Source organism: Tinamus guttatus, unplaced genomic scaffold (genome assembly GCF_059628265.1).
Source record: "Tinamus guttatus ecotype Peru unplaced genomic scaffold, ASM5962826v1 Tinamus_guttatus_pri_ptg000133l, whole genome shotgun sequence".
NCBI lineage: Eukaryota > Metazoa > Chordata > Aves > Tinamiformes > Tinamidae > Tinamus > Tinamus guttatus.
Genome location: NW_028288667.1, coordinates 2,046,563 through 2,071,954, shown reverse-complemented (window position 1 = coordinate 2,071,954; position 25,392 = coordinate 2,046,563). Strand labels below are relative to the sequence as shown.

The following is a 25,392-nucleotide window of genomic DNA, read 5'->3' as shown; positions in this document are numbered from 1 at the left end:
TTGGCTTTGATAGTGGCCTGTCAAGCTGTGATATTGCAGATTCCTATGACAAAAACATTCTGTCATGTCAGCAAGTATTCATCTGTTATGTCCATTTACTGCTTGATCCTGAACGTCAAGCCTTTACTTGGGCAAACCTCCCTGTGACAGGGATCTTTCTCAGCCAGGATGATAATAGGGCATCTGTACAGCATCTGTATCAAATGAGCTGTATTTGCAATATGTAATGGATTTATGCGTATCTTACTTTGCATTTTTCTATATTATGCCTACCAGACTATGCTTTTCAAAGACATTCTTGTATTATACTTATGCTTGCCTTAATAAGGTTGGCCCATAAATCCTCATGTTGATTCCCTGCGCTTTGAACCTGAATCGCTTCAGGTTCTAGTGATCTTATCAGAAGTTGAGGTTGCAGAACACCTGACAAAATTTAGATTCTGGTGAAGATATGATAGTTGGATAACATGTGCCTATTAAAACCACTGTACAAAGAGAGAGGCACACGTACACATTTTATTATGGAACGCTTGCTGTTTTGCTAAGGAAGGGTATATCAGTAATTCCATGTTTTCTATATGATAGAAAGTATATGCTCGCAAATGCTAAGCATATTTAATGATTGTTATATGAATGATATGGAAAAAATCTTTAGTCTGATGTGCAATATTTATCAGAGAGGAAATTATATTCTGCACCATGTCATTTTGTAGCATTTCTTTTGGGAATGCGTGTGAGAGCTAGACGATCTGGTGGAGATGGGCTAAGGAATTGCTCCAGCTAGTGCATAAGAAGGAGCTTTACCTCCTACACAAATTTAGAGTTTATCTAGATGGAAAATTATAGTGCAGTGTGGGCAGCCTGGAGTTCAGCATAATCTCGGTTTGTCTGCTTTGTTCTTGTGATGTGCTGCCATAGCTGGCAGCACCCCATCTGGCCTGTTTGAAGGTAACTCGACTATCTCTCAGGAGTAGACTGTGATTTTGAAATACAGGGTGATGCAGTAGCTTTTATCCTGAAACACCATTAATGTAGTTGCTTTCTCAAGATGGCAAACGTGATGAGATTGGGCTTTATTAAAACTCAAAGGATCAATTGCAAAAAATATGGAAGGGACAGAAACTTGTCCTCCCGATCACTACCTAAAACCTACGAAAAGAGTAAGCATTATTTTTCAATATAACAGCTTGCCTGTGCTGTGAATTCCTCCCTGGCAGGGTTCCATACATAATAGTTTGGAGTTAAAGGCCACAGCATACTGGTAGAGCATTGATTCATAAAAATAAACGCAGAAATATTTGATTAAAATTAGTTTTTCTGCACAAATTTGGACATCTTAACACATATTTCCTACATATCCGCTTTTGTGGGCGTCCACAGAGATCCTCATCAACATTTAATTAACACACTTTTGAAATCTCCTTCTGCTGGGCTTTTTCAAGTGAATCTTACTTTATGCAGAGAATAAATCCCAATACAAAAGAAGAATCAGCATATCCCTGTGGCTAAGCCAGCAAAGTGAACAAGCAAAGTGGCAAACGTATTTTCCTGCTTTTTATGCTCATTTTTAATTTTCTTTCATATAATCCCTCTGCTTTTCATAAGGCTAAATTAAGTCAATGAATTACTTGTCATGCCCTCTAGTCGAAGACAGCTAAGGTTATGTGATGAGACTGGTACTGAGTGAAAGAACATTACCATATGCTGAGAATATTAATCACTGCTTAGGCAATCTGGTTATCTCTCAGTTTCTAAGACTGACAAACAAATCATAGTATAGACAAGGAAAGAGATGATTGTATCTGTTAAGACATTTATTAGTTGTGCCAGATTTTTGAGGGAGGCACATTTATAATTTCCTCTTGTGTTTAATCAATATCTTTCTTGAAAAGCTGCATGTAATTATTTTTCATCTACTTTGGGGAAATGTTGCATGGCTCCTCCTGGCTGCTTCTTTATCTTGTAAATAATCTTTATATCGTATGTGTCTGTAATTACACTCATTCTTTCACAGTCCTTGTTTTCTGTGTTCCAATGCCTCAGTGAGTCTGCTCTCAGACTCCTGGGGAGTTTGGTAGAAATTCATGTAGGTACTTATGTCATGCTGTGCATTTTTCATGTTTCTGAGTCCCCAGCCATACTTTGCCTTAGCATGGGAGCTACCTGCCTGTGCAAAATCCGGGTTTTTGTCTGTCTATCACTGTGATGTACCAGAGCAAGGTGTATCAGAGCATGTTCAGTTTAGTTCTTTGTAGCTCTACCTAAAAGTAACCCACATTCCTGTGCTGCTTGACAGGAGCTAAGTGCAGTTGCCAATAAACTACATATCGCAAATGTATAAAAATTGCTATTTTGTACACTTGACAGCAGGAAATCAGTGTAAAGCCTCTCACTGAGGTCAAAGTTAGATCCACTGTTAGACTTGGTTGAGAGAGAACATAAAGTTACAAATAAAAAATCCAGAAAAAGATAGAGAGTACAGCCAGAGTTATACACTACAAATTAAACACATATAATAAAATGCTAAGATATAAAAGAATTGTGTAGTCATTCTCGAGCACATAGCCATATGGAAGCTTGGAAATGCAACATTTCATAAGCTGGTACTAAGACTGAATAGCAGATATCAACTCTATGTGCCAAGTTCTGTTAAGTTGAACCCATGCAATTGCATCTGACTTCAGAAGGATTGTAGTAAAGTGTCTATCCTGAAAATTTGTCCTGTAGAGTTTAACTGATGTCATTTCATTTTTCCTAATTCTGATGTTTCCATTTTTGTGGAACAAGATGAGAAGTTACTTATTCAGTGTACATGTGATTAAAGATGGACAGCTCAGATCTTTGCTCATTTTTTTCATGATTCACATGCAGTAACTACAGAATACTCAACCTTTGGGATCCATTTCTACTGAAAATTATTTGATATTAGTGGCCTGAAAGGCTGAAGCTTGCTGGAAGACTTCTGAAGCCTTATTCATAAAGGTTTTTTCTTAAGCTATCATGAAAAGATGTCTGGCAGGCCTCAAGGTACATCTTAACTTGTAAAGACTTTTTTATGCTTTATTTTGTAAATATATCAAGTGGTTTTGGAAGTATAATGAAAATTCACACAAATCAGATAAAAAACACTACAACGTTGTAAGACTCAGGAACTGCTTCATTCTGTCTGGCCAGCTCATTAATGGAAGGATGTAGGAGTGGGCTGAACATCTGATATGATGGTGACTGGTGCTTTTGGATTGTTCCCACTTCACTTTCTGCTTTGGCAGGCATAAAAACGCTCAACAATACGTTTCCAGGTATATTGGAATGGTAGTTGAAAGAATCATACCTCTTGCAAGATAGAAAGGGCTACAGATATTTGGGAAGAGAGTTTGGGCATGTGATTCATGAATTCCAGATTTGTTTGGCATGATCTCATGGGTTGCAGATAAACCTGCAGGGAAGTTAGAAGTGTTGAACAAATCATTGAAAAAGCAATGACTGAGAAATCCAGGAAGGAGGAGAGGGCTGAACAAAAGATTAAAACTATGACCAAAAAGTTCTTGCAGTTCCCTGTTTTTCTTAATGACAGGAAAAAGTAAAAGGAAGGAATATATGCTGATGTAGTTGCTTAAACCAGAGATTGCAGAAATACAATAGAGAATCTGCCTGTTTACTTTGGACCTGGTGCATCTTACTGCTGTTAAGTGCTGTACTTGTAGACTTGATACAGAATCACACTATCATAGAACCACTGAGGGTGGAAGTGACTTATAAGAATGTTCTAGCCCTACTCCTTGCTCAAAGTAGAACAAAATAGAACATGTTATTTGGGACCTTGTCCAGTTGGGTTTTGAATATCTCAAGGGATAGACACTCTACACCACTCTGGGCAAATTGTTCCAGTGCTGAATCACCTTCACAGTAGGGAAAAAAAATATATGTATATATATATATACATACATATATATATATATATAGGTTTGAATGGAGTTCCTTGCATTTCAGTTTGTGCATGTGATCACTTTTCCTGTCACTGGATGTAAGGAGATGGTCCTTGAAAATCCATCAGCTCTCCTGCATTCCTTTTCCCTCCAGGGTCATATTCCATGGGATTCTTCCAAGCAGATCATATCACCTGGACAGAAGCACCAGAACTTTTCTGTTCCCATATTCTCTTAAATAATGAGGATGGGGCCAAACTCTTCTCAGTGGTGGTCAGTGGCAGGACAAGGGATAATGGGTATAAATTAAAACACAGGAATTTCCATCTCCATACGAGGAAGAACTTATTTACTGTGAGGGTGACAGAGCACTGGAACAGGCTGCCCAGGGAGGTTGTAGAGTCTCCTTCTCTGAAGATTTTCCAAACCCGCTTAGATACCACCCTGCGTCATGTGCTATGGGTGTCCCTGCTGGAGCAGGGAGGTTGGACTCTAGAGGTCCCTTCCAACCTCAACCATTCTGTGATTCTCCTCTTAAGAAGTTGTCCCAGGAGTAGATTTAGTCACTGAAAATGGGAGATTATTAGGGGAACTTGTTCAGCTCTTAGTTATTGATCATCTTGCTTATTAATGCAGTTGGCAAAACTTTGGTGAATATCTCTAGGCTGGCCTGGTTTTCACTGATGCAAGCACGGGCAGCTTAAAACACAGATTTGCCTTTTGGTTAACAGTTCTCTGATACGTGTTTTTGTTTGTTAAGTTCTGCTACTGGTCTGTGTAACCTTCATCGCTGCAGGAATCTTCCTCTGAAGAGCTGGGAAACTCTTTGAGCCATTAGGAACATGAGACAGGAACAACAGTTGTTACAAGAAGTTTATGTGTTTGAATATGTACTTAAATAAAGCCCAGAAGTAGGCAAACTACATTAGTGAAAAACTTGTATGCAGTTGTCCATTAATCAAAGTAAATATTTCTTTGTTGGCCAAAAAATAGTTGGCACTCTTTTCTGTATGTTTTGTGATTGCAAATTCACTTCTTATTTTAAACAACAGTTGGTCTCATGGGAAAAAGGCACAGTGCAAATTTACTGTTTTCTCTGTATATGAAGCCATCAGCAGTTTTATAGTTCCTTTCAGGAATGGTTTTCTGAGGTTACTTCTTCCACTCCGTTTAATGCTGCATCTTTTCCCTCTCTCTCATAATATCTATCGCAGTTATCTATCATAGATAGATATTATAGAGACAGATTTTTTTTTTTTTAAACACACAGATTTAGAAAGTCCCTGAATAGTCCTTGGACTTTAATGAAGCTCAGCTGACAATGTTTCTGAGAAATGAGGAAGAGCCCCTAACTGCCTAGTGCAGGAAGCATGAGACAGCGAAACATGGGCACCTGGACTAGAGCTGGTGTGACCACACTGTTCCAAGAGAAAAATACCTGTTATTTATATTAGTGTAGCATTTATGGCCATACAGAGAAGAATCAACCCAGATACTCGGAGGTTTGCGGAAGTTCTATAGTTTGACTAAAACTTCATAGAAATTGATGTGGTAACAGTGGTTTTAGGTTAAAAAAAAGAAGAAAAAAAAAGTTTGGGCTCGCAGCCCTGTGAAAAAGCTTTTTATATACAGTTGGCTGGAAAAGGTTTGGAACTAATAACAAAGGAACCATCTCCTATTTGGTTCCCCCTCTGTCCAGGGAAACAGGACTTTGCTCTCTAAATTAATAGAGTGCTGGCAGCCTACTCAGGTCAAAAGGAGCAATACTGCTTTTAGGCTATGAAGCAATAACTCCACCGATACAGAGCTTGAAATTCTTGAAATGCTACAGTCTTGAATTTCTCTATGATGGAAGCAGGGGCTGATTATTTGCTGATGCCCTTAGCATCCACAGCTATTAGGACTTTTTGGCTAATGCATTTTGTTTGGGCTTGTATTTTGATATTACAAAAACTAGCTTGGTGCAGCATATTTAACATTGTCATTCTTGACAATTGCAGTTGGTGCTTATTATGTATTATTGTGTTGAAGATACTGAGTTAAATTCTGTGTTTCCAAAGAACCAGTCTGTTAACATCTTTTTTAACTCAGCGCCAGAGTAAATAGGAAACCTTACTCATAATCAGCATGCTGCCATAAAGCCAAGAGCAGAGAGCTCACATTTCTTGAACTGTTTTTTGATTACACATGTTAGACTTCAGCTATTTCTACCTTTATTACTGTAATTACAAAAGTGCATTGTATCATGGACAAATAATTCATAATAAGCTCATAGCACTCAATGTTGCCATGACATTTTACCTAATGAGTGCAGTTAAGTCTTTTATTCTTACATTCATGAAGCCATCATCCAAAACATTGGCTGTAATATTAAAATAAGAGAAATTAGATAAAGTCCTGTGTGTCAGATAAGGGTGCACATGTCTGTTGTACCTTTACTTGCTGCTGAGAAAGGTTTTATGAGGTGAAAATAAACCTTTCTATCCTCTGTGGGGAAATATTCTGGTATGCTCTTTCTTTATGATAAGACGATACTTTACTTGGAACAGTAGGTGGCTTAAATTAACTCTGTTTCTGTATTTGTTTTGCATAGCTTTGCTTGCCTTATGCTGTATTTAAAAACAGTAGATCGAGAATTGGGAAGGTCTTGCAATCTTGACAGATTTGCTGTTAGATGGCATTTAAAATCCTTGCTGTGTGTCAGCTTACCTTTCATCTCCATACATTACGCCTGAGCTATGGCAGCTAGACATGATTTTATCAGAATGCTTGTATCCGGTGGTCAAAAGAAGAATGTTTCCACTGAGGATGTGATTCGTAATAGGTTCTTAAATGGTTTGGGCAGAACCCAGTGTTTTCAGCTGTTTTGACATCGGCAATAGCACAAGCTTAAGACATTGATCCAAGAATTCCCAGCTTCAGTTAGAAGTAAAACCAAACTCTTAGAAGGACCCTTGATGCTTCCTTAGGGACTGCAACAATTGGAAAATCTCTCATGTCCTTTACTACTCTATTCCCATGTTTAATTAAGGAATATATCTATTAAAGGAATATATCTTATTTCTAACCTGAATACATCTGGCTTCACTTTATGAGTACTCAGTTTTGTTGTGCCTTTTTTTTTTTTTTTCTGTCTCATGAAAGACCAACCTGGTGCTGGTTCATTGTGATTTTCAGTTGTCAGAGAACTTCCCCAGGAACCCAGTGTAGTGAAGGGAGGAAGGAAAAGAAAAAGGATATCGTTCTGACAGTATTCTAGGACTTCAGGCAATAGGCATGAAATTTATGGCTATGTAACAGTAGGATGCAGCAGTTAAGATACCTAAAAGCATCTTATGAAGTGAACGCTGTCAGCAGCCTTTTTGAGACTCCCCAGGTTAGTAATTTCTTCTTTTGGTCTCGGCACATCTGGGGAACATGCTTTCTCCCTGTTGTCTTTTCGGAAATGCAGATGGCTGTGGGTGAGGGCTGGTTTTCCAGGTTAGCCAGCAGCTTTGGTCTTCTCTCCCAGCATATGCCCTGTTGGCAGTTTCTGATCCGAAGTAACCTCTTCTAGTAAATGGGGCAGGGCAGCCAGTAGACATATCAGTGTCATAAATACTCCCACAAACCAGTGGATGTTTGACTAGAAGGACACAGTTTTTAACAAAACATTTCTTTTATAAGTGTGTATCTTCTTAGACATCTTAGACATTTGGAGAAACCTCTTAAGTGACGGGAAACTTTTCCCAACTGTGTAGCTACCTTCATTTCTGGAGTTTAGACTTCGGAAACTAGCCTGCATAGAGCAGCAACCATTTCTTTCTCTGAGTTGTTTAAATTGCAAGTTGTTTATTGTTGTTTCTATACCAGGTGCTAGAGCCTTGTTTTCTTTCCCCCATGTAATTTCATGGTTTTGTGCAAGAGATAGGAGATAAGATAAACAAGCCTCGTAGTCAAAATAGTCAGCCTGAGATAGGCTGACGGATCCCATTTCAAACAGAATTCACACGTTGTACTTTGATACATTCCTTAAATTTTCACAGCTATGTTAGCAGTGTAATATTTTTCAGACAGATGAAAACTGTTTTAAGGGATGTGAGGAATAAAGCAAATTAGAGCAAACATATATCACCACATTACTGTAAGGATTGTGGCACAGTGGGAACCTCGGGTTTCTGCTCTGCCTAAAAATGCATAAGTAATGCTAGTAGTGCTTGGAAACCCTTCGAAAATTGAGGAAAAAAAAAAAAGAAAAAAAAAAACCATAAGTTTTAATTCCCGAGTGAAAAATCAGGGGAAATTAAACTCCTCATCTTGTTTGTCCATGATGAGCAGTGATTTTCCCTAAAAAGTACTGAGTCTGTGTACAAAGCAGAAGGCATATTTAAGAAAGAATGGTTAAGTAAACAGCAAAAATAGACTATTCACTGCAACTATACATGGAGTAGCAGACACCCACTCTGAGAGTATCTTAAGCAACTATCCTTTGCCATAGTGTTCCCATATTCTGTATGGATATGTTATGGATAAATGTTCCTTTGATACCTCATTTTCCTGAACTTATTTGCCATTTCAATTAATTTTTGTTAGCTAGGGGGAGTACAGATAATGGGCACAGCATCCCTCTGTAGTTCCTAGGGGAAAATGTATGGCTTCATTAAATGATCCCTTAGTACTCTGTGCTGCATTACTGTTTCTAGTCCTATACCTACCTTTACTCTGTCATCTTTTGTGTCCAAATCAAGGACACTCCAGAGCCTCTGTGGCATCACTGAATTTAGCTTTGTGGGTGCTCACTGGGACTGTCCTTTTTTTACTCTCCTCTGCAAATTCTGTAATGAGCCATCACCACCACCCTTGCAGTGCCACATCTGCTGGCTAAGGAAAGCAGGCAGGTTTGTGTGGCTGGTGAGCAATGTGAGGCCTTGGTGGATGCTGAATTCGTGTGAAGACTTCCTGTTTCCTCAGAAGATGTGATGACAGGTGGGAGCTGGAACAGAGTGAACCTCTCTTTTTAAAGTGATTGAAACCTCTTTTCCTCTCTTTTATATTTAGATGATGCTGCTTAAGAATATATACCCCATTTTTTTTGGTCATGGGCTCTTGGTCATACCTTACTCAAGTTATATTAAGTATATGGACATTATTTTTAGGCACGCAGTATAGGGATCATCATGTTTCCTACTTCTGTACTCAAAGCTTAAAACAATTGGAAATAAACTTTCATGGGAAAAATAGCTCAGTTTTATACTATCAGGTTAGGCAAACACTGCCCTTTTTTTCCCCCATCTGCTTCACAATAAGACAGCATACTGATCTGTATGGTTGGAAGGTATTTTCTATCTTGGTTCACAGTGAGAAAAAAAATACAATATTCAAATATTTGACTGTATTTAAATTGTTACCTGCAAATTAGCTCTGCTGTATTGGTTAGCCCTACTAAATGAGCACTGTCTATTTAGGTAGTGTTGAATGAAAATAATCCTCTCAATTCAGACCCAACAGTATCAATCACATCTGAACAAACTGTGGATAATTTTATCCGAGCCTTACACAGGAAAGAGTTTTGATGAACAGATGGCAAAATCCACACTACCCACAGTTCAGGGCAAACCTCTGTGGCTGGAGGAAAAACTCTTTTGTAAAGAGTGAATGGAATAAGTGATCTGGAAAAATATCAAATGCGTAGAGATAGCCAGCAAACTGTGAATAGCTCTGAACTGCACTCGCAGTTCTTGTTCAGCTGTAAACCACCATGAGTGGGACCTCATGTGAAACATTAACATCTCTATTGCCAGTGGACTAGGGTGCAGAGTTTGCAAAGGAAGTGTTCACCTAGGCTTGGGTATCTATTTTATTGGAGAAGAAAACTTCTTTTTAACCTTGTTCAAAATTTCTGATGCAATTTTTCTCTAAAATATTTAGCCAAATGCTATATCCAGGTATAGTAATGGGTACAGGTTTTAGAGCTGCTTTCCGAGGCAGACTCATTAGGCTCCATCACTTTTACATAAATCTATTATCCTATATGCAAGCGAAGAAATCATAATCAAGCAATCATCAAGCAATCATAAACTTTGCTGTTATCCAGGCAGAAATGCGTGTGTGCGTACATTTATATACACACACACACACAAAATCCTCACACATAGAATTTATATTAAATATGAAATAGCAAATGTATATATTTATACATACTAAAATCTGTTTCTAAAAGTGTGGCATCTGTAGACTTGGCAATGATTTTACTGGAGCTAGATCCAAAATTTATTGAATTGATGAATGTCTTTTGACTTTACTGGTAGTTTATTAGGCAGTATTTGTGTGTATTGCCTAGTATTCACAAGTATATACTCAGGAGTATAGTGTTGACTGGTACTGGGATTTAATAATCACCATAAAAATTAGTATTACAGAAATTCTCATAAGGCTTTAATTTCCATCTGCGGAGGTATGAAAGAAGCTCTGATAACTTCTTTCAGCTGTTCAGGCGAGGAACGCGATCATCACTTCACAAGCCCTGAGAATGATTAAAGCACATGTACCATAAGTGCAATTGCACAGTCTGTACAGACTGGGAAGTAGAAAATAGGTTGTAAGAGTTTTTATAATATCTTAAGTTATAGGCATTTCAATAATCTCTTTTTGGCAGATATTTAATACCTGGAAAATCAAATTATTTATGGAAGTGTTGCCCTAGCTCACCTCCACATTTTAGAGGAGGTAAATACTCTGGTTTTGAGCAAGTAGTGAAATTCCTGAGGATAATAAAAGTTTTAAAAGGTCTATAGCATTTAGCATGAAATGCATCTTTAGCATATCTCATCTGAGCCTTCAGATATAAACAGCATTTCCCTTGCATTTTGTGGAAGATGAGGTCAGGCCATGCAATGACATTTTCTAATACAAAAATTGAGAAGTTTTCTTACAAATAATTCTTGGAATATTATTTGAATGAATCCTGTTTGTTTCATATCTGCTTTTTTTTTCCTCCCCATGTCAAGAAAAAGCCGTGTCTATAACAGCGCTGATCCAGATCCTAGCAGTGGGAGGTAGATTATGGAACATATGCAGTGAACAGTGAGGCACTTATTTCCTGTGTATTTTGCAGTGATGCTATTCCCTCTTCACTCTGCACCAGGCAGGTGTAAACACTCTGGACAGCTGTGATTCTGTATAGTTGGATGTTTGAACCCACAGCAGTGACTAAACCTGGTAATAAATAAGCTACATCACAATAATAAGCAGAGGCAAGCAATACAGCTGTGTCTAGTTGGACGCAGTTTCAGCTCTAACTCTAGAACACCAGAGAAAAGCAGGACAACTCAAGACTGAGGCTGGCTTTGCATTATCTTTTGCTAATGTAATTCAGTAGTACACCACAGTGGCTAGTAGTTGTTCTTTTTAATCGAGTAGATTCTTTCATGGGTTTTATGAGGCAGATTTTACAATCTTCACAGTTCTGGATATCCTAATAAAACCTATGGCTAGAATTCTCTCTCCTCGGTAGTATTGCAACATGGGCAGCAAGGAACAAGTCCTCAGGAACAGTTGCCTCATAGTTGTGGTGTCTATTTTAAAAATAATTGGTGGCAGAGTTGTGTTTATGATATAGGGTGAAGTTGGTCTGAACAGGCCATGTCCTCTTCTCACTGAAGACGATCTTGGGAGCGCAGGGGGTTGCAGTAGAGATTGGGGAAAGAAAAGGCAAAGAAAAGCTCTAATTTGCAACATCCCATCCTACCAAAATGCCAGTAAAACAAAATGACCAATCTCAGTTGGTTCCTCCCAAAATCATATCTCCCTTTTTCCCATCGTATCTTGTTTATCCAGTCCTACCAAAATGCCAGTAAAACAAAATGACCAATCTCAGTTGGTTCCTCCCAAAATCATATCTCCCTTTTTCCCATCGTATCTTGTTTATCCACTGACTTTTCTCAGTCCTCTCTCATTTTCTCTACCCTGTTCATTTCATCCCTGTCAGTCAGAACCTACTGACCTGCCTCCACAAAAAAAAAAAGTTTGTTGGTGACTGAAAGATGAACTTTGTTTGATCAAGTTTTTGGGTATCAGTATTTATTTTTTCTTGGGCTATGTTCTTGTGCCATGTGACTTCCCATACAGGATCCCATACATGATCACTCAGTCTTTCACCCACTAATACTAAAATCCTTTCAAATCATATGGAAAAATGAATCAGCACATTTGTGGTTTGTATTAAATTAATTAGTGTTTTTTTTTTTCTTTTTCCTTTAAACTCCAGAGGATTTATTAATGGGCTTATACAGAGATTAAATGCTGTATCCTTCGTAAAATTGATTTTTTCAGCTTTGCTGAAAAGCTCACATTATTCCTGGGCTTAGAGCTCATATTGCACATATTGGCCTGCAGTGCATTTTAATGCTGATGTAGTTTCTTGCAAAGTAATATTTTTAATACTACTTCTTAACTCCAGCAGTGAAAATGGCCTGTAAAGATTTTAATATTTCCCCTCCTTGGGCTGTTAGGAACTATTAGTGCTGAAATACATTGACAGAGCCTGCAGAGATAAAGATTTCATGAATAAAAATTCATAGGATCATAGAATAATTCAGGTCGGAAGGGGCCTCAGGAAGTCTTTAGTCCAATCTCCTGCTCAAAGCGGTCAGCAATGAGATCAGAATAGGTTGCTCAGAGCTCTAGTCGAGTCTTGAAAGCCCACAAGAAGGAGGGTCACGTTCTTTCTGAGCAAAGTGTTCCACTTGTTCTCCTGGTGAAAAATTAATTTATTTTTGAAAACTATATCATGTTAAAAATCCAGAATTAAACTAAATGAGAGTATACTTGCTCTTGGAACATAACATAAATGTATGTAGTGAATAGGAGTATCATTTATTTATAGTATCATAGCAAACAGAATTGAATGAGGGACTGAAGCCTGTTTTGCAGAAATAGAAGAATATCATTTTTACCTGCAGATGAATGTTGTTAGAAACCCCAGTGTTTGTAATTACTTTGTTGTTGTTGTTTTGTCATCTTGCACTTAGTAGCTTCACAGAAATTACTATAATTGTTTTTTGTGAATAAGGTAAGCAAGGTTCTTTACACTGGAAAATGTAAAAATAATCAGAAAACCCCAAGTAATCAAAAAATTAGGTGATCTAAGATACAGCAATGGATGAGGAAGATTGAGCAGAACACTGTATGAAAAGAAGAGAGAGAGTCATATAGATTGAGACATTAGGTAAGTAACAAAGTTAAGGGAAGCTTTAGGCCCAATTCAAGTATCTACACAGCACAAGTAGCAAAGACCACAAAATGCAGATCCTCAGACTAGTGATGTAGGATGAGAAACTCAATATTACGGGGGAAATTAAAAATGAGATGAGATAGCAGTAAGAGCTGACTTGCAAATATTGAAGGATGCACACTTTCAGACAAACATGAAGGAATGTGATGAATGTTGCATTATAATGCAATCCAGGTTAGAAGATACAAGATACAAAAGGGGAGGGAATGGATGAAACAGAATTGATCGGGATTGTCTTGGATTTCTTTGGTCTAGAATTAGGAATCTGTCATAAACTAAGTCAGTGATGATCTCAGTAATGTTATTAGAGAGATGCATCCTTCTAGATATTATGTTTTTGTAGAAAACTTTAATTTCCTAGTTTTAACATGAAGAAAAATATTACAGGGTGTAAATAGACTCATATTAGAGGTGAGCCTGTATGAAAGCATGCAGTATTGTTGTCTGCTGCAGACATTACTTTGTGATCCCTGGTCCTCACAAACTGCACCTTTAAATCTCTTAATATAAACATTTGGAGGTAATTTGTACTTGTGTTTAAACTGTTATTGTAACCGTGTTATCAGCAGAACTGCAAGCACTTACAAATTTGAGGAACTTTTGCTTTGATTCTGACAATGAAGCAGATGCAGGACATTTGTGAGCAAATTCAGTACCTTAGGCAATGATAACAGTGAAAGACTATGCGGTATTTACTGTCAGGGGTCCTTTCAGAAAGTCTAGACCTAACAATATATGCAACACCCAGAAATATATATTTTTGCCTTTTTTTTCTGTAAATATCTAGAATATCTTTTAAAGTCCATAAATGATATTAAGAAGATGAAATATCTGAAACTGATGATTCTAGTTATTGCTTACCTGGAGCCAAAATAACAAAATCATTTAATTATCTGTACCATTGTAAAATTGGGAGGGAGGTTAGGTTTTTAATATTGCATTTTAGATGCAATAGAACTGGGAACTAATTGGATTGCTGCTGACAAGCTTGTTTTATTCCACGTAGCATCATTAAATTTCATTGACTATTTTAATGAACCAGAAATATGCTGGTAAAAATCATTCCAGGATGTAAGAGACGCATTACCAAGTAAACAGAATCGTTTTCCTCCATCCCCCGGCTCACAACAACCGTATCTGTGAGCTGTTAAGTGAAAATTAAAACATTTTTACAGAACGTATTGATATGCATCACTAACTTGTTGTGAATCCTTGATTCTATTGCACCGCTCCTGCTACTATTAGAGCAGATCGACTGGAGAGGAGTAATTACCCAAGGCTTCATTGCAAACCCTCACTGGCACTATATTATTGTTCTCCCTTTGCCAGCAAGATAGTGGGATAATAATTAAAAAGTGAGACATGTTGCTATGGGTATTTTTAGTAGTCAACTGATTGGAGAAAACTATTCTCAGTCACCCTTGAGAAGCTTAACCTAGATCTCTCTTGAGGTAGTGTATAGCAGTTTGTTTTTCTCTGTAGCTATGTATGTAACATTTTATTCATTTTATTTATTTATTTATTTTAGAGAGTATTGTAATGTTAATAACCAAGTCTAAATCTGCAGCCTTGATTCAAGCTGACTGCTGCTTACACAGAAGAGCCCATTGGCTCTAAAGACTCTACTCAAGAAAAGAGCATGACAAGAGATGCAGGAAGTAGAATTGCTTTGTTACTTTGAAGATTAATCGCTACAGAGTTCTGGGCAAGGTTGGTATTTAGTCTGTGATTGAAATAATAAATCTTTTTCCTCTTGTCTCTACCTATAGGGAATCCTAATTTTTATTTTTTTTAATTTTTATAGGCAAATCTGAGTTGTCTTGAGCTTGTCTAGAAATGGCAGTTGGCTCCTCAGTGTGATAGATGGTTATTGATGAAGTTGTCTTTGCCTAGAACCCTGGCACTAACACCCTGCACTTGCAGCTGCAAACATTTTACTTAGTTGCAGAGTAGTTGAAATAATTCTTACCAGATGGCAGATGACAGGCTCACATGAAAGTTTTTGTTGTCTAATGGCTTGAAAAATAAAGCAAGGTTACAATAATCAAGTGCAATTTGGCTATTATCTGCTTCAATTAAAAGTTGAGATTAATTTTTGGAGGTTACTTTTAAGATTAATTTTTGGAGGTTACTTTTAAGACTAATTTTTGGAGGTTACTTATTTTGTGTTTTTAGACCGCACGCTATGCAAAACTTATTTTTTTTCTGTCAAACAAGGCTAAAAGACAGCACAGTGCAGTATTGTTATAGCAGATAAGTTGGTATGCTCAGGCAAAGAGGAGACATAAACTTTAGGTGTTACAATGCTATGAATTTTGCATGGCTGCAGATTCCAAAAGCCAGTGGATAAAGGAGCTGGTAGGCTTGCTTATGCGATGACTCAGTTCTGATTCAAGCCCCACACTGCATTTCTCTCTGCTATTAATATTCCTGCCACTCCATTATTAACTTTTTTTTTCTTTCTTCTTTTAGCTGTTTCAGGTTAAGTAGGAGTATGGGAATGCTTTAGACACAGTAAAAGTTCATCTGGGGAATAGGATGAGCTGCTCAAGAGGGCTGAAGTCATTATTTCTCTGCTGGCATAAGCAGAGGTGTCAGACATCTGCAGTTCCGCTTGGGTGGGAGGAAGGCTTACAGGGATCAGGCTTACCCCAAACTGTCCAAACTGTGCGAAAACTGTGTCCAGCCAAAGGTCAGGGCAGGTTCACCTGTCTCCTCCGATGCAACATGAAGAGAAGATATGCTAAGGAAGGGTGATGATGTTCCACTGTTTTCTCTTCCCAACGCTCTTGGCATTAAACAATACGTTTTGACACACAAAAAAGTTCATTCTTTCCAGACATGGACTTAGGGTCTACTTTGTTTGAGATAGCTGGGAATAGTAGTACAAGTTTTTCCTTTAGTATTGATTTTAAAGGAAATGCCAGCATATTCTTGCGTGAAGTGTATGTATCTTGTTTTTAGCTATCACTGGCTCAGCAATCGGCCTAAGGCAAGCCGGCCACCGTCTGTGCACCAGTTCTGTGTTCAGATGAGCTGATGCTTGCAGTGGGCCCATGAAATGGGCAGAATTTTTGCTACATGCTTCTGCTCCCTTATCTAAAAAAAGTGAAATAGTCATTAAAAGAGAATCTACCTGAAAGGGTTGTGCAGAGAATCCACCCTGAGAATTCCACCCCAGGTTACAGTTTAGATTTCTGTTTTGATTTTGAGTCTAGAGGTAGGACTTGGGAGTAGCTGGCCCATTTTGAGCTTTTTCAGCCCACTTTTTCAGCAGGTTAGGTTTTGTATGACAAAGTGAAGGGCTGCTTCCCTTTACCCCTGAGAGCAGGCAGAGCAGAGTCGTGCCAGTGTGCGACGAGTAGCTCGATCACAGCGGTGCTGGGAAGGGTGTGCGAAGACCTCTGCGCGTCTGTCCTCTGCGCTTGGACCTTCTTTACTTGGAGTTTGCCTGCAGGATTAGGTAAATTTTCCACTGTGCATTTTTGTGTTCCTTGAGCTGATGAATGAAATGACCCAGCGCTCAGGGGCACCAAAGCTTCACCCGCTCCTTGGACCTAGGCAGAGCAACAGCACTGGAGCTGCACTCCCTAGATGGAGCTCGATGCGAGCGGGACACGTAGTGCCAACCACCAGATGGCCTGATGTCTGAATTGTTAAAAATAGTAGTGTGCTACTGGGATAATTATAGCACCCTTAGACTGAGCGAATGGATAGGTAATGGATGATGAATAGCAAACAGACAGAAGAGAAAATATATTTATAGAAATAATTTCTTAAATATTTAATGCTTTAAATATTAAAAATGCTCTTGGTGTTTTCCTGTTGAAAGTAAATTTTCTATTTGCTAGCAGATTTTCTATATAAAATGCTATTAGTAAAATGGAGTTAAAGATATATCAGTACCGTAATAGCCTGGCTTTAATTGTTTATAAAGAAGAAATCAAAGCCTTAGGACTTAATAGCAAGAGGCACTCCATCTCAGAGTAGTAGTAGTATTAATAGACTGGTATATTTGAATCAAAACAAAAAGTTTTTTAACTATGGATTTCTTAGTATGCTTTGTAAACCTCTCTTACATCTCCTTCCCCTTTTCTACTATGTCATCTTCAATTTGCTTTGTCATTTGTTTACTTTTTGGTTTGCTTTTTGTAACAGCTTCTAGATTCTAGTTCTGTAGTACATGGACAAGGAATCTGATTCTGTACAGTTCTTAATATGATAAGATTCTGATCCTTTTTTGTGTCCTTCAGATATTGAGGACCCTTGGACAATCTATGAATGGATGGGTCTAACCTGTTGGATATATATTTTATTATTATTAACTGCATTTAAAATGTCTATTTCTTGGAGACTTGGGAAAGAAAACAAGGTTTCATGTTCTGTTAGGTTTCTATTCATATTAACCAAATATCTGCCCTGGTTGAGTAAAGAGAATAAAGTTCCCTTGATTATGTCTAATGCCAGACTAGCAAAAGAAACAGAACAGAGAATGAATCTTCTGGAAACTTGATGTATCATTAGCAGCAGAAGAGACATATCTTTCCCTGTTGCTCTCACCCAGAAATATCCATGTGATCTGTCCTGCCGTTTCACTTAACAGTCCATATTTTAAACAATGGGGAAGAACAGGAAAATTCTCTTCATTGTCTTATGTTAAGTGCCTGTCCTTATCTCCTTAAGCTTTTTGATCATTAAAATTCTGTTGTGTGTTATCCATTAACAGTGGGAGAGTTAACAACTCCAAAAATGTTCTAATGTTTTTTTGTCTCTTTTTTTTTTCCCCAGAGCTTGTGTGATCTTGGGTGTCATATTCCTGCTGTCATCTATATGTATTGTGATCAAAGCCATCCATGATCTTGCGAAGAAGGTGCTTCCAGAAGTGGTAAGGTGATTTATGTTCTTTAAAATGTTCCTTTTATTCTCCTCACCCAGTGAGACTCAGGAAGGGCAACATCTTGCAGGGAGCCTCACTGAGCTCAGTGGAGCTGTAGCAGGTGCCGATCCTGCCTTGGCTGAACCTCGCTGCAGGTCTTTGTCTTCAAGAAGTCTTTTTTTTTCTCGTGTGAGGCTAGTATTTAGGGATCCTTAGGCCCTAGGGATTTTGTAAGGATGGCTGTATCCTTTCTTCTCCCAAGCTGCTATTACAGACCAAATCTTTTTGAACATAAACTGCTTTAAACTTTTATACAGGACTGTAGGAGTTCAGTGATACTGAAATACATTTTTGGATTATATATATATATATTTATTTTCCAGCTCTTGCCTCTAATTCCAGAGCCATGTACAAGTAGCAGGAATAAAACAGGTGAGGGGAGCATGCTGAATGAAAGAGCTGACGTCAACTGGCTCACCATGGAGCATTGTGTAAGGCTTATCTCTTGCTCTCTGCTTTCTTTTGGTATGGAAGCCAGCCTCTACTTGGCTTATGGAGCAGCTCTCCCCAGCAGTCTTTCTCTCAGCTCTGCTCTGCTCTGTCCTGCTTGCTTCCTTTCACTAGTGGTTATAAATTTCCCTGAGCTGTACACATCCAAACCAGTTACTCATAGGAAGAGCAAATGGCAAGATTTCCTCTCCCAAGAGACTTCCTTATTTTTACCAGTTTCTGATGTATTCAGACAAAATGAGACTTCAGTTCAGCTGTAGTACAACAACCAGGCTTCAACTTTTTGTACTCAGCCTTCAGGAAGCTTGGTCCATTTGTAAGTGTGTGCAGACTCGAGCATCTGGGCTCGATCTTCAAGGAGCATTCCCCACACAACATTGGAGGAAAACCTCAACTCCTTGCTTTCAACCGGGAGATGGAGGCAGAGCTGAAAACAAACAAACAAACAAAAAAACCCAAAACACCAAAAAATGGATTTTCAACCTGTTACCCACCTAGAGCAGTGCAAATGACCTCTACTGGATGCTGTGTTTTATGGAAACTTCCATAAAGCTCATCAACTACAGAAATTATTTTTAGTAGTTTAGTGAAATTCAAGCAGCCATGAGAAGCATAGCAAAAGCACATGAATTAATGCACTATTGACCTGCAGTCAGAGGTGGTGTTTGGCTGCAGGTGGTTTGGATTCCCTTTGCATGTCACCTTCCCTATTTCCTACTCTTTGTAATCTGCTGCCTCCTGAGTTTTGCCAGCATAACAATACATAGAGCTGCTCCCTAGCCTGTTTCTGTCAAAATAATCCAGGTTAGTTTAAACGCTGTTAGTGTCAGTTCTCAACCAAAACATTTTGACAGACTTGGGTTAGTGAGTGAGGGTGGACATCATTGTGCCAGTGAGGCTGAAGAAGATCCTGATAATGTGAGGGGAGACCCTACAAAGGTGTGGCCATCTTAAAAAAGACAATCTCTTAATTTGACTGTGCATCTGCTTACAGTTTGAATCCTCTTTGGTGAGAAAATGAATTCTAAATATAAAGTCTTGACTGTGTGAAGCAGAAGTAAGCTAAGAAGTGTGTCTGCAGTGATAATTAAAACACCCATTTAGTGACTTTAGAACTACCCTGGTTTCTGACTTTAAGAGCTAAAAACTATGGCAAGCAGGGTGGGTATTACTTACATCTGACCCAGTATCAGGATAAATAGGTAGTTTTCTTCCTGTGACACCAAGTGGCCTATTCTCAGTCATGTATGTGCTCAAGTAATAACAGCTGTTGGGAAGATATATCTGGCAGGGCGCACATTGAGGCTGACTGGTGGCAGGGTAAATGCCACATGTGCACACGGAGACAATTTGCAGGCCTTGGAATTCTGCCTGGAAAGTAGGCTAGAAGCAGACAGGGAAAAAGATGGTACTTCAGTGTTTCTTAAAATGACATGGCAAAGGTCTGCTTTTCAGAGCCTTTCCATATTCCACTGCCTCTCACTATGTGAAAATGATTCAGGTAAAGGTTGCGTGACAGGTGAAATATCTCCGTGTAAACCAAGAATAACACTGAAGAAAGGAGAAAGACAGTACTGTTACAGCAAAGACGCTGTTGCCAGCAATGAATTAGTATGCCAAGAGTTACTGCATAATACCTGGGGAAAAGGGTGTTGTTTAACACGAACCCTTTCAGTTGCCTGGATCTGATGCTGATTTCTATTTGCTCAGTTTAGCTGCTGTTTCTCTGTTGAAACAGCCTTTCTTCCTTTGCCAGAACAAGTGTGTTCTCAGCTGATCTGCAGCTGCCCAGACAGTAACATTCGTGTCTTGGAAGACCAGAAATCTGATGAGTGCCCAATGGGGGAAGAAGTTTCTGCATCTTTTTTTTTTTCCTAGGGTAATGGCTTCTACTTCTTCCAGCACTAATGAACACATAGCTAATATAACTAATTTCTACAATATATGGACTCATATGGAAGTATATTGATTGGAACAGTATTATCTCTTAATGGCTTTTTGCATAGCACTGTATAGTTCTGCATAAAGTTCACGACCTCAAATAGTTTCTGGTGGTGATTCTTACAGTACTGGTGTTATTCTAATTCCAGGGAAGTTATCCTAGACCATCCAGGCTGAGGAAAAATTAGAGTTCCCGAAGTAGTGTAAATCTACTATACTTCCAATCTGTACTTCCAATTTTAAAGGAAGTGTGGCTAAGACCTTGCTGGAAAATGTTCCTTTTGGTACTTAAATGTTGAACAGAAAGCTACTATTGTCTGTCTGTTTTGAAGACTGCTTACATTTGGACTCGATGATCCCGAACGGCTTTTCCAGCCATAATGACTAAGATAGAAACAGTTTTGAATATGTTGCTCTACTGTTCATCTGGGATTCAAGAATATCATGAACATATAGAGCAAAGTGACCTACTGCTACTTTGTCAGAACTATGAGTATCATTTTTGCGACTTGCTTTGTGATAAAGCCAAGTGACTTCTTAGACACAGTTAAAACTAGGGAGCACTTATAATTTTTCTGAGCTAATTTTAATTTCCATAAGTTTTGGAACTTGGAAAATGATTTATGATATGGATATGTTTTGTAATGAATAAAACAGATCAAGTGTCTTTTTGTTAAATATAAGCTGCTATGGTTAAAATCCTCAAAGAATAGTCTGTCGCTTGTGAATCATTCTGGATCAGTTATATGAAGTTCGTCATATGTCTTTCATGAGAGAAATGTTCATTTCCCGATTCATGTGGGTCACTTATTTGTCATTTATATGCATGTGACATGGGAACTATTTCCTTAGAAAGAATTTCTGCGATCTTTAGAGACTACTTTGTCCTTGAAATGGTGCTCAGAAGAGTTGCTACTAACATACTGCTGATGAAAATACTACTAATAAAAAAGGATATAAAATTCACATGACCAAAAAGTCATTTGAAATGCCTTTCAGATGTTTTAATGGAATTTCCACCTTTCGTATATTATTTTTCTAAGGGGTTTAAATGTCCACAGTATCTTATTAAACTGCAGAGAGGAACTACTTTATTTTCAGTATCAGAGCTCAGGGTCTGCCGAGTCAGGCTCTCTTCTTACTGACTTCTCTTTTATTCCTTGCCAAATGCGATTTAATTGGAACAAACAGAAGGACAGCACTCCCACTCCGCGTGGGTATAAAGCAGTGGAGAACTAGGGCTATTGACTTTGGCATTTTCCAATAATGCCTCCTCGTTCCTCCTTTGTTTCTCCCTTCCATTGGGTTCAGTAACAATAAATGGTGTATAGCGTATGTCAGTGCACATTCAACACACGCAATGTTTTTAATAATTCTTTTAAACACTTCAGGACCTTGGGAAAAACAGAAGTGCTGTATTGTGTTCCCAGTTGCCTTGTTTGGTAGGCTATGGAATGTAGTTACCTTGGAAATACCTGTAAAGTAAGTGTGGGTAGATTAATCTTTTTAGATTCCAGGTAGTCTTAAATGAGAACTGTTTGTGAAATTTTGACTCCTGGTAAAAGATAACATTTTGTATGTGGTCTTGCAAGGCACCTCGTCAACCTGAGTTTCTCAGCAAGCTTTTTCTTTTCTTTCCGCCCCCCCCCCCCCCCCCACTATAATTCTTGCCCTGGAATATATAATTCTGGATCCTGTATTCACTATAATCCTTGTACTGGAAGAGGTATTTGCCCTAATTTTGCAGGGAAAACTTGTCTATTCAATCGTTCCTCACATGGACATGGTCTGTGTCTTTCTTGGTACCTTTCTCTTCAGCTCTATCCTCATTTTTAGATGGGAAGCCCTAAGAGCACTCAGGCTGCAAGACACAGGCATCACCACAGGCTTGCACATTGTCATTTTTTTTTTTAATTTGACTTTCGTGCATTGAATTAATATTTTTGCAGAACTTTTATAACTGCGATTCCCTCTCCTGCACTTAATAAGTTCAGAATTAGTCACTGTTATGTAAAGTTAGACTTTTCCCTGCGTGCATTAATTTAGATAATTAAAAAAGAAACCTGCTCTGAAAATTGACTTCTTCTGTCAGGAGAGTTGGCCAGTGAATTAATTGTTTTGTTACTATATAATCTATGCTTGTGTTAATTATACACTTATTAATATCAGGGGAGAAAGACATTTGTTTTTAAGTAACTGAGGAACTTACTCATCTTAAGTGTTAAAAATGGAATTGCTTGTGCTACAGTAGTGTTTTCAATATCTATGATATAGAGTAGTGGTTTGCAGTGACTGCACCATAGAATTACATTGTGCATTGTGTTTTTTAAATGAATTAATTTATGAAGTCATGAATTACACAGTTAATGGTGAGGCAGAGGTTGTTGTAGCAGAACCGCTGCCACTAAAGGGACGCATTTGTCCAGAAAGATCAGAAACCACCAATTTTGAGTATATGTAGAGAGAAGCATAATGGATTTTTTCTCTCATTTATGACAGTATGAATAATGAAAAGAATCCTGCAGCTGAGCTTTCTTACATACTTAATTCAAGTATTGTCCTGGCAGGGGATGGATGTACAATTCCCCCTGTGTTCTGCATTTCTTCTGATGACTTGAATCAAACCAAAAAGTCTCTGTGTAAATTGGAGTCTCATTGTTGGAAGTTTGGAAATGACTTTTGAGGGGCACCAGAAAATGTACTGTGACTCTCTGGTTTTTAGACATGGGAATAGGTGATGAAAATAAAGTTTTCCTGTCCGCTTCAGGGAGCATCTGACTGTGAGCTGACCTTAGCGTGATTTTGCAGAGATAGTTTGGTTTCCTTTGGAGACAAATTTGTGTGGGGGTGTAGATGTAGTTTCTGGAGGCATCATCACATACGCACAAGTCTCTGTCTGTGACCTTCTTTCTCATTTGCCTGCAAATGTTTTAATTAAAGCTTTTATATTTTACCAATTTAGAAATGTGATGACATTTTACACTTGCCTTGAAAGTGTTGTTTTTGATGGAAATCTTACTATTTCTTTCCTGTTCTCACCATATAGCTAGTATGCTTAAATGCTTGGGATAGATTTCCTGCAAATAAGTAGGTGTGTGTGTGTTCTGTAGAGCACTCTGAGTGCATCAGCACTCTTCTAGAAGCATTAATATTGTTTAAGTGCTGACACTGTCTTGGACCTTCCATGCATGTGCTGCACAGTTGGTCTGCTCAACCACTGTGTTTGCGATGAAGAGCAGCTCTGAACACGCTATTGTGCGCATGAAACAGAGAAAGATTGGAAAGTCCTTGGAAACAAAATTTTTAACCCAAAAGAGAAAGCCACCGTTAATATGTTGTAAACTTACAGCTACAAATTCCACTTCTTTCTCTGTTTTTATTTCTTATACAGTGATGAATCTTTGTTCTCTCAGGGTAAATTCAGATAGTTTTAGCTTTCTTTCAGTACATTTGACTTCACTAAGTTAATCAAAATTTTACATTTGGAATATAAAATCTTTGCTCTCTTTGCACTTAATTTTGAATAAATTATAGTCTGATTGGACAATTTGTTTTTTTTTTTTCTACATCATGCTTTTCTGTAAAAATTACATATGTGTGTTGAACCTGAAATAGCATCACTTCTTCTTGGTTTAAAATGAGTTATAAAATCTTTTTTTTATCTCTCAGAGGCAGACTATTTCTCCTATTGTTATTCGTAACATTAGTTCTCCAACCTATCTTGGCCATAATGAGATAATTCCCAGTAGGAAAAGGGATTCCCATTACTTTATTAATGTTTCTTGAGATCTCTATCCATATACTAGCCTAGAAGATTTGGTACAATAGCTTGTCTTTACTAATGGAGAAATAGTGCTAGCCCATGTTAACAGCATCATGTTTGGGTTTCTGTGTAAGGTTTAGTAATTTCTTTGTGCTTTGCTGTATTCAGAAATGAACTTAAAACTCAAATTAATCTTAGGTTTCAAACATTGTTTTGTGTTGGGGGTTGTTAGTGTTAACCCTTGACATCTCTCTGATAGAAATCTTTCATTTGCTTGCTTACCTTCTTCATGTCAATCTCTATGTATACTCTTGAATAACATAAATGCTTAAATGTAAGACATTGTATTTATTTTTACTCTTCCCACATTTTGCAAAGATTTTCCTGTTTATTGAGAAAGAAGAAAAAAAAAGCCCCTCCCAGCAAAACTGAGAGTCACTGTTTTAATTTCACTTGGGATTGTAAATCAATATCCATTTACTATTCAGTTACTGCTTGCATTTCCCTAGATAATAGACTAACACATGTAATGTCAATGCAGTTTGGCATTTGTCCTCATTAGTATGGCAAAGGACACCTTATTTTTTTTTTTAAGAGTAACCAGACATTTTGCTGTGTTTCTGGTTTGCTGCAGCACAAAGAATGAAAAATATAATCAGTTTGTGTACAAAACATATGAAGCATATCGGATGTAGCACCTCCCATTCTTTTATAAATGAAATCACTTGTAAGATTAGTCAATTGTATCATGCTCTATTGATTGCAATTGAAAAGGGAAGCTAAGGATGACACTACACAGCTTTTTGTCTCTTTTTTGATGATTTAGTCATTTACAATAAGGACACCATTATTTAATGTATTTAACATTGTCAATAGATGAATTATAGGTCAATAACACTGTAGCAAATAATACGAGTGATTATATGCACATATAGATGACATCCTAATGCATGTTGCCCTATGTATTTCTAAAAAATATGTATATATAAAATTACCTGCCATTTCAAGTTGATACATGTATACATTATTGTGTGTTAGAATGTGCGGTCAGTGTCTTGTTTTATAATTATTACAGGAATGTTATGTATAGTTTGGTGTTAAGCCT

General features: G+C 37.9%; 1 protein-coding gene across 2 annotated transcripts in view; it reads left to right on the top strand.

Annotated features, from left to right (window-relative positions):
• TMEM163 (transmembrane protein 163) overlaps positions 1 to 25,392 on the top strand; it is an 87,494-nt gene that overhangs the window by 53,075 nt on the left and 9,027 nt on the right. For both annotated transcript variants that reach the window (XM_088521801.1, XM_088521800.1), the window contains one exon: positions 17,986 to 18,082. In XM_088521801.1, the coding sequence (XP_088377927.1) occupies positions 17,986 to 18,082 (97 nt within the window). The remainder of the gene's footprint in view (positions 1 to 17,985; positions 18,083 to 25,392) is intronic.